Source organism: Falco rusticolus, chromosome 9 (genome assembly GCF_015220075.1).
Source record: "Falco rusticolus isolate bFalRus1 chromosome 9, bFalRus1.pri, whole genome shotgun sequence".
NCBI classification, from domain to species: Eukaryota; Metazoa; Chordata; class Aves; order Falconiformes; family Falconidae; genus Falco; species Falco rusticolus.
In genome coordinates, this window is record NC_051195.1 from 51543811 (window position 1) to 51557883 (window position 14073).

General features: G+C 41.7%; 1 protein-coding gene across 8 annotated transcripts in view; it reads left to right on the plus strand.

Annotated features, from left to right (window-relative positions):
• The window catches only part of SCAI (suppressor of cancer cell invasion), a 44597-nt gene extending 35534 nt beyond the window's left edge, over positions 1-9063 (plus strand). For all 8 annotated transcript variants that reach the window (XM_037399526.1, XM_037399525.1, XM_037399527.1 and 5 more), the window contains 5 exons: positions 270-351; positions 5187-5259; positions 6811-6984; positions 7204-7304; positions 8404-9063. In XM_037399526.1, coding sequence (XP_037255423.1) covers positions 270-351; positions 5187-5259; positions 6811-6984; positions 7204-7304; positions 8404-8553 — 580 coding nt within the window. In that variant the 3' untranslated portion in view covers positions 8554-9063. The remainder of the gene's footprint in view (positions 1-269; positions 352-5186; positions 5260-6810; positions 6985-7203; positions 7305-8403) is intronic.
• The last annotated feature ends 5010 nt before the right edge of the window (positions 9064-14073 follow it).

A 14073-nucleotide genomic window follows, 5' to 3' on the forward strand; every position in this document is an offset into this window, starting at 1 on the left:
AAATTATTTATTACGGGAAAACTTCAAATTGAAGGTGGATGACTTCTGAAGCAGATAAAATAGCTCTTATTGCTGTCCAATAGCCCATAATATAAAGAATACCAAATTAGTTTTGCAGTTACTCTCTGAGGATGAATCTGAGAATGGGACGTGGGGCATCTGCTTGCTTTTTATCTGGACACGGGCAGCTGTGTATCTGAGAAACTTGTGCACTCTCACAGCTTTGCAGCATTTCTAGTGCTCTGTGAAGTGTCCCTTTCTCTTTTCAGTCTTCACCCTGGAGATCTCTACCCTTTCACAAGAAAGCCCCTGTTTATCATTGTGGACTCTTCAAACAGTGTTGCCTATAAGGTAAGGCTCTTGAAGGCAGCTCCTTGTGTGATAGGACACAGTGTCAACCCCTAGTTAGCTTACACTTTTAACAGGCAATTTTTTTAAACAGTTTGTATTCAGTCTTTCTTTTCTTTTGAGGTTGTGCATGCTAGTCAGGATCTGATCCTATGAATAGGAACAAGAAGGAGAAGCACATGAACAGCCGCTCATTGGAAAGTAATAAATCCTCCTGGAGGGAAAAAAGGTTCAAGATTTCCAAGGTCTCTGGTGGGAGGTTTATTTTTGTTATATACCAAAGACAAATCTTGGTGTGTGTGCATGTGGGAGGGAGATAACTAATCTGCTTTTTTTTTTTCCAGTCATCCAACACTCAGTTGCTTTTAAGCAGCAGAAAGGAGTCAAAGCATTGAGCCTGATCTTATAAAACACAGGGTGTCTGTGTCTGAAAAGTATCTGAACCAAGGACATAACAAGACTCAAATTAGCATCCAGTGTTACTGTAGAGTGGTATATGCTTGGACAATGAGCCTCCCTCCTAGGGTGCTATGGACTTACAGTAGAATTACTCCATGCCAAATCACCTTTGGGAATCTGCAATTCGGGTAATACAGAAGCAGGCATTTTCAATCTTAGTTGCCAGCTGAATCTGGATAGCATTACATTTATTCATTCATGAATGGGATATTAAGAATGTGCTGTATCTGGGGAAAGTGCCACTTCCTCATGTCTTCCTTTTTATAGCTCCATTATGTGCAGTGAGAAAAGTGAACGTTCGCAGCTGCATTTCAGAGGAGGAATAGGGACGTCTAGTGGCCAGATGAACTTGTTCCTTGTTCATTATCCATACTCTGTGTCATTTGTTTTAAAGGCATTTGTTGGCCAACAAGAGGTGCTAAATCAGTGATCGGTATGATTCAGAATAGTTCTCTGTTGAGCCAGGCAACCTTTACCTGACAGTCAAAATAATGATCTGGCCTCTCTGTAGGGCTTTTGGTTTATTGTGTTGTATTGCATTTCAAAGGGCTTTTTAAATACTACTGCATTTAACTGCACCGCACTAGATTTCAGTGCAAATCTGCTTTTTATTAAATTCCCTTCCCCATTTGAAGGGAGGGAAGCACAATTAGTAGAATGATTTACTTGTCTTTCTGAGAAAACAAGCATTTGGTAGGGACTTATTTTCCTGTGCTCTTTTCTGTCATTCATTCCAGTGTATGTTTCAGGGGAAAAAGTGTGGGTTGGGTTGGGTTTGGTTTGGTGTCGTATCCTCCCCCTTCCCTTCTTCTCTGGTAGAATTGCTGAAAGATGTCAAGTGGATCAGCCCTGTAAGAGAGAGTAAGGGATTCCTGGTGATCCTTAATTCAAATACAGCTCTGGACATACTGGGGCTTTGTGGACAGCTTAGAGCAGAGGATCTTTTTGAGGTGATTGATTCCCACACATAGATTTGTAATTCTCATGAGAATATAACTCAAGTGTTTACGGTAGAATTTGCTTTTTATATTGCATTTAAATTTGATATTTAAATTTTCTTCAGATTTTGTGGGCGCACAGTAAGCGAAAACTAACCTCCATTTAGTTTCTTGTCCTTGTTCTGCAGTGAGCTGACCATCAGTAATGTAAAATACACCAGTGCTCCATCTCTTAACCACACAGAGCAGCTGGCATGAGAGAAGTCCAACCCTGCCTGTATTGTAAGGAGTATAGAAATGTGAGGTTTTGGAAGTACTTCAGGGCAGGATTATGGAAGTGGCTGCTAGGAATTCCAACCCAGATCAGAATTGTGTGGGTACAACTGTGAGGAGTCTAAAAAGAGAAGGGGGGGTGTGTGTGCGCATGGACCCCTATTTAAAAAAATGTATTCAGTGTTTGAAAACTCAAAACAGTCTACTGCACCTAGGCAGATAAATGTGTGGGGATGGGTTTAGGTGTTTTGTTTGTTTTCAGGTGAAGGAAGATGGCACAGCTCTCAATGTCAGTATTTTCTAGCCCTTGTAAATTCCTGTCTGTCATCATTTTGAGTGTTCTTACGTGCTTGGTTCCTTGTCACCAGACTATACTGATAGTGCTGTCCTGTGGTTGTCCTCTGGGTGTGTTGTGAGATGCTTTGTAGACTCAGGCAGTGGCACAAACAAAGAGGTTCTGTGCAACTGCCTGAGAAGTTGAAGTCAGTGGACTGACTTTTTTCCACATCACTGCTCTGATCTTTTCTGATAGGACAGTAGCTATCCTGACATTTAAATGTCACTGCTAGCAATGCTGGCAGTAACAGCAACTGCTCACGCATCTTTTTCTACAGCCAGTTTCTGCTCTCCTGCATGCATTCTCATCCTCTCCCCTTCTCTGGAGGGCTTAGCTGGTGATGACTGAAAGTCCTGCCAGGAAGTGACTTGCCAGTTTGTCAGATCAGCGGCGCTTGAATAGCTTCCACCCCTATATATTTAGCTGGAAGTGGAAGATAACTGCAAATCGAGCATATCTACTTAAAGCTGTGAATTTTTTCTAACACTTCCATTTAAATATAGATGGTTGTGTTCTTGAAGGTTACCACTGTATACGTGGATAAAATAATATTTTTAAATCAGTATCTTTTTGCAGCTGTGGTTGTCTGAGATTATGGTCAAATGAAAAGTCTTAAGAAAACCAAACCAAAACAAAACTCTGGCCAGTAAGAATGCAAGGCCTTGTCAGTGATGTGGTGTAAATACTCAGCTTAGTAAAGCTTACGTGTGAAGTGACTTCTTTTGGAGATGATGGATAGTTCTTTTTTTGAAAGGAGATGTATATGATACGCATTTTAAAAAGCAGCAATGCTTCTGTTGGGAAACTTGAATTGAATAATAAAGTAAAAAAAACCAGTCAATTTTGAAACAAAAATATGTTTTCACCTTTTTTGGAGTTGGCCATGTGCTGAAAAGTAGGGCACTCCTTACCCGGAGCTACTATCCACATCTAGAATGCAGGATAGGTTTTCCTGGTGTGCCTTATGGTCCTCAGCTCCCAGCCATGGCTGTGACATGCTCCTGTGCCTTTGCTACGTGTGTGCCCACAGCGCTTTTCTGTGGAAATCAGGAGCAGAGGTGGTGGGTGAGTGAATCCTGGTTTTCGCTTGGGCTATGGTAGGCCTTTGGATCTAGGAAAGAGCCGAGATGGCTACTCGGAAGCTTGAGAGTCTGGTCCTTCTGGATCTGTAGTTTAGATGTAGCAAGTGGCATGAGCTGTCTTCCAAAGAGCGCGTTCTGTGCTAAACAGTGTAGTTTCTCCCCTTTGCAGGACTTACTAGCTATGTTGACTTAACCTCTGCTGGGACAGAGTCCAGAATGATCTCAGATACTGTCAGTGAGTAATACCTTTCCTGAGATATATGAGTTACCCTTGGTTTGGCTTTATAGCTGTAGGCTGTGTTTAATTGCATTGTCATTTCTACTGATGGAGAGTGTGCTTTGGTCTGTAACCGGGTGGTACAAGACAGAATTAAACATGTGAATCGGCTCATGAATACTAAGTATATATGTTACTTGAACACATGTAACCTGCCAGTGTGTATTAATTTCAAACTGGCGATGTCTGGGGTGACTTCTGGAGATTTAAATGTTTCTTTATGGTACAGTTTTACTAATTACTGGTCTGGCCTGCAGTTAGTGTCTTTGTGGTAATAGTCTTTGTTCTTCATTAAAGACCAAACCTTAGGATCTAGCATTATAAATCTCCCATGGGCTCTTAATGAAATAGAAGGGGTTTTAGGACTAGTCAGCACTGTCAGATATGGGAGATGTTTTATTTTGATTAGACTAGATTACAGTCTTTATTATTTAGCAGATTTAGATTAAATAAATTCAGTGAAACTAATTTAATTGAAATATACTGCCTGGAAGGGACAGTTCCATTGGAATTAAGCAGAAGCCAGAAGGAATTAAACAATTAGCTTTTTGATGATTCTACACAAGCAAATACTTCTGGTGATGTATACCTCACGTTTGTAACCTGCCAAATTGTAAGAATATAACCTGCAGACACGTGTGTTGCACTCATGTGCTCTGATGGGATGCAGATATATGATCCTTTACATTTTCTGTGGCTTTGCAATCCTTCAGTTTCAAGAAAGCTGTTTTGGTGAGACATATGACAGCTAATGAGGTTGTGTAAATGACTTTTTGAATCGCTGTACCTGCCAGACAGATACACAGTAGGACTGTTACCAGGTAAATGTTGGTAAAACTGGACAATAGTGGTATTTGAGGTTTCTGGAGAAATTCTTATGCAGCAGGACACTTAGGCAATCTTTAAGGTGCTGGTGGAAAGTGCATGGAATGAGTATTGTAAAATGAGGGTTCAGTATAGTAGATGTTAAGATTATGACATACTTGCTTTAAAGTAAATTTATCTTGAAACTTCTGTCCACTGGGCTCTTCTCATCAGAAGTAGTTCCTCCTGCTAGAAAGAAAAAGGAAAAGAAATCACTTTGACTGGATAGTTCAGCTGGTATTGAGGAAAGATGCTAAATCTATTTTGACCTGAAAACCAATAGCTTTCAATTTTACTGCAGAACATGATTTTTTTTTTCCTCAAGTAATGTATTACTACTGAAAGCCACATCTCCATGGAATTAGTGTGCTATCAGTAGCAGTGAAATGAGAGAATTATAATTCCTTTAAAATATAATGGGTTAAATTCCTACTGTGCTGTGATCTATAAGTAAGTCAACTTGTCAGGCTTACTGCCAATGCTGAACTGTGTGATGGGCATTAGTGTGTTCTCTGTCATTAATAGTCTTTGTTTGTACCCTTAACCTGCTGAATATTCAAAAGCAAGCGAAGTGACCATCAATACTTCAAAATTCTTATCTGTTACAGAATTTCACAAACTTATTTGGACAACCATTGGTGTGCTTGCTTTCTCCAACAGCATATCCAAAAGCATTACAAGGTATGTGTAATACTGCATTTCCTAACAAGTTGTAGTTGCATCATATATCTATCCTAAAAGAATATAACTTTGATTCTTCAGGAAGAGATAGCTTTTCATCACTATGCAATCCCTAAATCAGATTAATGTTCCCTGAAGTAGTGTGATAAACTTCAGTTACGGTTTATGGCCAGTAATTTATTCTAATGATGATATTTCTACGAGTAACTTCAACAAGTGCTAGAAGGCAAAGTTGTTCTACATGGAGACCCAGAAAATTGCCAGCCCAGTGCTGGGGTGATGGTGATGATGATGATGACTTTAGGTAGCTTTATTGGTCCCAGAAAGTGAGCAGAGTCAGTGAAGGTATCTGCTTTTAAATGCAGGGTGTAGAGCAAAACCTTCTCATCTTGTTCTGATTTTGGAGGGTAAGTTAAGGAAAACCATTGGCTTTGTATGCCTTGGGAACGTGCTTTTGTGGTAGGAACAGGGAACGAAAGATGTTCCTCGGTCCTTGTGACTACTATAAAATATAAATAGTTCCAGACTTTCTCATTGGAATTTGCCATGTTAGGGTTATTATCCATCACAAGACAAGTACAAAGCTCTAGCTTAAGCCACACAAAGTGATGTTAGGCAAGTATCATGAGAGAATGTGCAAGAAGCTGAAGCTTCTAATTTGTTTTGAAACTTCCTGTTATTTAGCTGAAAGTGAAGTAGAAGACAAGTACTGTAATAATGAATCCTCTTTAAGCAGAAACTCTGGAAAGTAGAAGTAACTTTATAAAATACTGGATGTTTATATTGTGTTTGTGGACCAATCAGGAAGGTCTTGCTGTAGTTCTGAGGGGTGCTACACTACACTACAGCCTGTGCAGAGACTTCGTAGCTGAGCCCCTGTGTCAGTGTGGCATCGTACCATCCAAGCTGTGTGCCCATGTCCTGAAAAAAAAAATGCACCAAAACAAGTCAGAAATCCAGGCTGATAAGGAAGTGGCCTTACTGTTTGGGCACATGATCGTACGGGTATTGCCTTTCTTTTTGACTTCCCAGTTGACTAAGATGAGTCTTGGACGCTGTGTATCATGGAGTAATTAGGCTTTAGGATATTGTGGTGCCCAACAAAAGGGCAACTGTGTAGACTTGGGGGTTGTGGTGTATAGGTTCAACTGCCTGGTCTTTTTTAATGGAATAAGAATGTCCTTGTTTAATACTCCTCTTTAGGATTTATAACCAGTATCTTCTACCAGTTGTTTCAGTTATGGTTTTTGTGTTCAAGTTTTATGCTCAAAATGAAGACAGGCCTCCCAAAATTCACAAGAAAATCTCATTTCTCTTGGTGTTAATGCACATCTCCGGTAAGCCTTTATTGCTAGTCAGTGCATCATCTTGAGAACAGATCTGCCAAAAGAGGAGAGAAGATGTAACTAACACAAAGGAGTAGTTCCTCTGTTACAGAATTTAGTGGGTGAGCAACTTCATTCTGTGGCAGGGACAGCTTTTTTGGCTTCATGTGCCAAATGTATCTCCCTGTCTATTGATTTTTTTTTTTTAATTTTTTTTTTTTTTTAGATCAGTCTCAGCGGGGTAGCCTCTTCACACTCTTTCTGAACAATCCTTTAATGGCATTCCTATTTGTCTCTGGATTATCAAGCATGCGCAGAGGATTGTGGGAGAAGTGTCAAGATTACCTTAGAAAAATCAACCGAGATATTGCCCAGCTGCTGACCCACTCCCGATCCATAGGTACGTGCCTACTAATCCACAACTGAACCTTAGCATGCTACTTCAGCAGATGCTGGGGTTTCTTGCTCAGCCTTTCCAAGGGACAGAATAGTGAATAAGGGGAATGCACAGGAATTCATAGCTGTTTCCCCTAAGTTGATTTTTTAAAAATGTATTTGTTTGTTTATTTATTTATTTATTAGGCCTCTCTAAACTGAGTTTTCTTTGCCTTCACTACAGATCAGTCCTTTCTTCAGTTTTTTGGGGATGAATTCCTTCGCTTGCTTCTAACAAGATTTATCTTCTGTTCTGCTACTATGAGGATGCACAAAATTTTCCGGGTATGCAGGGATATCTGTCCCTTTGTGAGAACGACAATCCAGTGCATACAGAACTGCAGTGCCTCGGGATGGAAGGGTTTTAGGGCTAAGCATATCACTGTGACTTCAGGAAGATAACTGATGCTCACATGCTAATGCCTACCGCTTGTATTGAATCTGTGCCTTTGTATCTCTCCAAAGGCATATGAAGCCTTTGACTTGCTGAAGCCTTATTCCTCTACATAAGTAGCAGACACGCTCTAATTCATTTATGTCACCCTGAACAGCCTTGTCAGCTAGAAAAATTCCTCTTAATTCAAGATTATTATTTCTACACAACTAAAAAGGTGTAGAACAAGAATATAAGAGGAAGTGGGGAGGAGTGGAACGTTACTGCTGCAAGTATTCTAGTGTGAATGGATTTTGAAAGGTCTTTGAAGTGTAAATGAATAAGTTAAACAGGAAAATGGTTATTTTCCCTCCCTGTTGGTTAATGCTGTGCCAACAATGAAGTAGGCTTCTGGATCTACACCATTTTATATATGTGAGCACTGGCATATAAACTGCCTGCTCCATTTTAAACACTACAGAAAAAAATGACAGTTGAAGCACAGAAAGGTACAGTATTCACCTTGTCTAACTGCAGACATCTAGTAGCTTTCCAAACCTAAGTTAGCTACCTAGGCTTCTCTGGTGTCAGGGAAAAGAAGCAGGTCTTCTGTTAGTGGGGAGGGATTTGCCCCCAGTATCTTAGATATTTGTTTTAGGATGAGATGAATCTCCCACTGGAGATGCTTACATGTCTGTAATTTCAAGAAATCAACTCCAGCCTATCAGGTAAGTATATGTGAAGTCTTTTTATCGATTTTTTTGGTGTTTTTCCTGTTTTTTTGCTATTATTACCCATCTTAGATGAACGGGCGTTTTTATTGCCACTATGACCATCTCTGAGTCAAAAAAAGAAAGAGAAAACTGAAAATGCTAGAATATTTTCAGTCTATGTGGCATGCTAAATGGATTAGGGTACCTCTTAGGTGAAATTGGCCTTTTGCAGTCTTCTTCATAAAGAGTGTAAAAAATAAATGAATGTCTGATGCTCTTTGTTTTCACTGTCATCTAGCAGGAGACTCGAAATTATCCAGAATCTTATCCTCAGCTGCCACGAGATGAAACGGTGGAGAACCCTCACCTCCAAAAGCACATTTTGGAGCTGGCTTCCATACTGGATGTTAGGAATGTTTTCCTGGAAAACACCCTCGATGACTATTAAAAGAAACTGTCTTATTGCAAAGGGGATTCCCTGGCCACAGATTTTGAATGGTGCAGTTTTATAATGTGAAAATCATAAAAGGAAGTACTTGATTTTATTTTTAAATTTAGGACCATTATTTTAAAAAGTAATAATAAACAGCTGTTAGTTTAGCTGTTCCATTCTGTATGGGGTCAATTTTATAAGCAGAGGTTTTCATGTCTTTTAAATGGTAAAGAATCACTAGAGGTTTATTTCTGGTCTTGTGGCTAGCAACCACATTTCCAGCAGCTGATCCTAAGCATAGAAGTACTATTGGTTACCTTTAGCCCACATTTGTGGAAATCCTTTATTTTTATACAATTTTAAGAAATTGGAAAAAATCAATAGAAAAACAGTATTTTATCCCCAAAGAGTCTGGATTTTAAATGGTAAGGATGGAACCACACAGTACAAACCAACAATAGCAATAAAACAGAGTCCTTCATAACAAATATATTTTTTCAGTCTTAGGCAAGTGAGTAGACAAAACTGTGGACAATGAAGTTGCATTTGGAGCAGTGGGTTTGAAGTGAACTTGTAAAGATACTTAATGCTCCCTATAAATTGAATGCAGCGATTTTATGTAAGAAATTTGTACTGTTGGCCAAGGACACAATTTCCACTCTGCCTGATTGGGCAGACAGTTAGCAGATTAACAAATTACACAGCTAAGAAAGCTAGCCGCCATCTCTCGCTGTAATATGGGTCATCTTGCCATTTGTATTGCTGCCGCAATTTTCCAGGAGGAGGGGGTGTTCTTCATTTTGAGGTACCAGATAGAAATTCTTACATTTGCAGCTAGCGTTATCCCTCCTTTCTGTGTGTGGATGGAATGTGTGGCTCCCACAGTGTTACCAGTCCCTGACAGGAGCTGAAAGAATGTCCCATAGGGTGCTGAATATAAGCCCTTTATCTGACCCATCTGCGATGGATCCCAGTGCCCTAAGAGAGATGCTGACACTCCTCTTGCAGGTTAAACAAAGTGGGTGCTACCGTAAAGCCCTGTTAAATTTTTTGCATGCCCACCATTGCATCTCAGTCCTATCTTTGAACCAGTGAAACTGAGGAGCCATAATTACATGTGGGAGTGCTACTGGCTCCCTCAGCCCATAATGCTGAGTCTGGGTATGTTAAGGAGTACAGCAGCCTCTGTAAAGGCTTATTCTGACTGCTGGGAAAAGTGCTTGCAGACTCATTTGGACTGTACTGCCTTCCTTGCAAAAGGTCCTCTAGCTCTGCAACTCCTGACAGCGAAGGTGTGAGCAAGGAGAAGGAAACAAAAATATTTTAAACTGTTAAATGGAAAAGTCTGTTGTCACTCTCCCATGGGCTGCTAGAAAAGAAGTGAAAGGACGAGTCTAATCAGTGCTTCTATGTTGAACACCAGCCATGCCTCTGTTTTCAGGTGGAAAAAATGTAGAACTTGGTGACTACCATAGTGTCACAGTAGGCCTGTTTGCAATGCCATCATACAAAGTATATGATCTAGTCAGCCAGAATAGTGAAGGGCAGCAGGTCAGCACTGGTGGACCCCATTCAGCTGAGGAGAGCACAGTATGGAACAGCAAGAATTGCTGGAGTGTAGGTGGGAAGTTTGCATGAAGGTTCTTTGTAGCTGGGCTGAAGCTTATGCCATCCATTCTTTAATTTCCCAAGTGTAAAAAATTCTATGAATGCTAGTGTTTGTTCTAAGCAGTCTTGGCGCTGGTATATATTGAGCCCCCCACCACTTGGTGCTGCTCTTTGGACTATGGCAGGACTTCATTACCTGGGATGTGGAGTTCATTTTAAAGAGTGTGTGTTTGTGTGTGTGCATGTGTATTCTAGGCGTTTGTGTGTATATGTACAATACGCATACATCTACTGGCTGGTGTAAATTGTAAATATGTATATATGTATAGGTACTTGTATATGTATTAAAAAGAATGAAACACTACAATGTCTACATACAAAATTTATATATACACACATACGCCATTTTGGGTGCATTCCACGAGGTGTTGCAGACCATCTGTGGTTGTAGTAAAGGTTATGGCTCTTCTGCCATTGTAATTGGCTGTTTCCAGGGCCTTATGCTTGGACCTTCAAGTCACTCATAATTGATTGCAGGTACAGGAGACCTTAGTTAGCCAGGGGAATGAGTTCTCCTGTATGTATTACAGTGATTCATATATTCTTAACTGTGAAGCTGATGATCTTTCTTTCTGGTAGGAGGTCCTCAGTTATTAAAATATGGGATTGCATGTAGAAGCTGAATATACAGAAAGCCTTTAATGCAGCGGCAAGAAACAGGTTATCTGTTACCCTGGCTGCTGCTGTCCTTCCACATGCAGCGTTCAACTTGCATGGAAAAGGGAATTTAGTTTTCCCCAGCTCACTGCCTTTCATCCAAATGCTTTTGTTTTGTTTTAGCTTTTGCTTTGATGAAGCGATTCTCATTTTGGTTCCATATTATCTGGAGAAGAGTATGCTACTTCTAAGTTTAGCAGTGATGGTGATTCCATAAGTGTGGGCTGGAGAACCTCTGTGGGACGTTGCTTGTTAACTGACTGGGAAAGCCTTGGCAGACCCAGTCTTCATTTTAGCTGGGCTGAAGCGAGGAGTCCTTGCTTATGATCTGTGAGGCTTCTAATCCACTTTGCAGCCCTAAAAAGAGGTTCTGTTTGCTTGTTACCAAGGTAGATCTAATCAGAGGAGAATGCACGTAAAAAAAATAAAACAAAAACCTGAAGCTGGAATGTAGGAGGAGAATATAAGGCCATGAAAATTAGTTCAGAGGTTGAACTTACAAGCGATGACTGTCCAAGTCAAAAATTCATTCTTGAGGTCCCTCATTCTCTTCTTGCCTACTGACCTTTTGTTCAGAAGGTATGCTGCTGGCAGGGATATGCGAAGATAAAGATTTAACTCCTGTTTTGTGGGTAGGAGTATGAAATTGTACTTTGTAACCAGAAGGCTGATACCCTCAGTCTGCTCTAGCTGTAGATGAGATGAGTATCTGGTCTTGGATTTTGAGCCAGCCCCCTCCCCTCCTACCCAAAGCAACTGCGTTCAAGATGAAAATACTGATATTTCCCCCTCCAAGTAAAAGCTTGTCTTGTTTGAACTTAAGTCATTCTAAACTTGTGCTACTGTGTGCTGTGGTCGTAGGTACCTTCTTGATGTATGCTTGTATGTATTGAAGAACAATTCGGTTTATGTATCTAGCAGTCCTCAGTGTGGAAGTGAAGCAAAGACTGAACCATTTTTAAGTGAGAAGAGAGCAAATTCCTTTTCTTCTCAGGCCTAATGCCTCCCCTCTTGTCTCGTTTTCCCTTTCTCCATATATCTTTATTGCTTATGTTAGCAGAGATGACTTGCCACCACCAGGCAATACTGAATTCAAGCGGTAAATTGTGTATGTAATACATCGAGAGAAGAATGTGAACTGGACTGAATGTGTCCTTACTGGACTACTGCTGCCAAGCTCCCTGCTTACTGCACGTGGTATGTTCAAACGAATCCTCCTCTCGCAGTAGGCACCTCTGTATTCCCGTTCAAACTGGCTGGAGAACATCTAGCCAAAGTTACTGCTGTTGTCTTCTGTTTATTCGCCTTTGACTTCTCAAAATAACAATGACAGGGGAATACAGGGTTATGAGTCTTTAATGCTCTGGTTTTTAATTACTGTTGGGATGTGATGTGTCATTTTGCTTCATGCGCAAGCTAAATGGAGCACTAACTTCTGTGAGCTGTGCAAACTGGACTTGATCCCCGGAGTGTTTTCTTGAGAAATTTCAGGACAGTTTATTTGGGTATTTCATCAGAATAATAACTGTCAAGTGGTGACTTACTAAACCCTTCAAGACTATTCCCCAGGGAGATGTGCAGAGATGTCTTTTAAGGATCATAAGAAATAGATGGGGGAGACAGGAAATTAGGCTTTGAATAATCATCTTCAAAAGCTACAGCTTCAGTAGCTTTGGTCAGGCTTCTCCAAGGACGGGATGGAAGTGCCGCTCTGAGATTCGTCCCTGGCATGCTATTGTGAAGCACCTCCCCTGCCCCGCTGCCTTCCTTGTGCTGTAACTTCATGCTGTGCTTCAAGTCTGCTTTTTCTTGAAAGCTAAAAAGCTTGGAATCTGTCTGAACAAATTTTTTGTCTTGAGGCTTCTTTTAAAATCTTTATTGATGTTAGATTCTTCAGCAACTGTTCTGACTACAGACCACCAACGATAGCAGTGGCAGAGCCCTCATTTAGTCCAGCCCGTTCCATGGGAAATGGCTGCGTCGTGTCAGTAGCTGATCTGTGGTGGCTGCAGCAGCTCCCGGGGACTGATGGAGCTCTGCAGGCAGTGACAGCAAGGGTAATGTTACGAACTAGGCAGGGGGGAAATCTAATATACAGCTGAAAGCTGCTTTGTGCAACTTGGTAACCTTAGAGTCGCTGCAGTCAGCCTCTGTGTGAGGGATACTGGCACAGAGGACAAGGGTGAAGATCTCCAGAGCAGAGAGATTATACATTCCTGAGGTGGCTCCCTTACATTTTTAATATCTCTGACTCTTAGAGCAATACTGTTTCTGTGACCAATGTGTTGAACATCTGGATGTCCACAAACAGAGCAGGGGAGGAACGCATTGGACATGTGTCTCTCCTTTTATATTTAGGAGTGAAAGTAAACTTTTTGTCCTGCCCCCTCCAAACCATTGCTCTGTCAAGACGGAGATTTAGTTCAAGATTTCAGAATCTGACAAATCTTTCGGGGGATTAAGGAGCATCTCTGAATTCGTATCAACTATCCCAGCTGAAAGAGCCTGGTTTCATCTGGGTTGAGAGCAGATTTCACTGCACCTTGCTGGCCCGGAGGAGCCCCTGAGCAGTGCGGATCTTACCAGGTCCACCACCAGCAGCGGTTCCTGCCAGGGTGAAACCCTGTTGTGTCTGCCCTACTGACTTAGCAGGTTCCTTTCGGCATGTGTTTGTCACCACTGTCAGTTGTCGGTGCCTGGTTCAGGAGCAGGATTTGGCCTTGGGAGGCTGGGAACCACAAGTTGTTCTGCGCTGGCGGGAGGGATGCGGGGAGCAGGCGGGAGGCGCCAGGGCTGGGGCGCAGGCCCCGAGGGCTCTGCCTGAGAATCAGATTATTTATTACCCAAAGTAATTTTATAGTGAATTGGTTGAAAGTTATTTTACAGCCATGTGCCTGTATATCCTATTTTGGTAAAAGCAGATATTTTACTTAAAATGTGAGAGAGATATAAATAAACTTTTTTGGTGCAAATAACCGGTTTTTTTGCAAGAGATCTGTAAACCGCCCAGGCGCTGTGATCCCGACGCTCCGGGGCCGGGAGGAAGGCGGTGTGGCCGCTGCCGTGGGAGCTGCCGGGCGGGGCCGCTGCCGCCGCGCTCCGGAGCACACGCCGCCCCGGGCCAGCAGTGCCCCACCGGGACGCCAGGCCCGGCGCCGCAGGCCCCTCTGTGACTTCCGAGCACGTTTCTGTACGCGCTTGTTGCCGCCG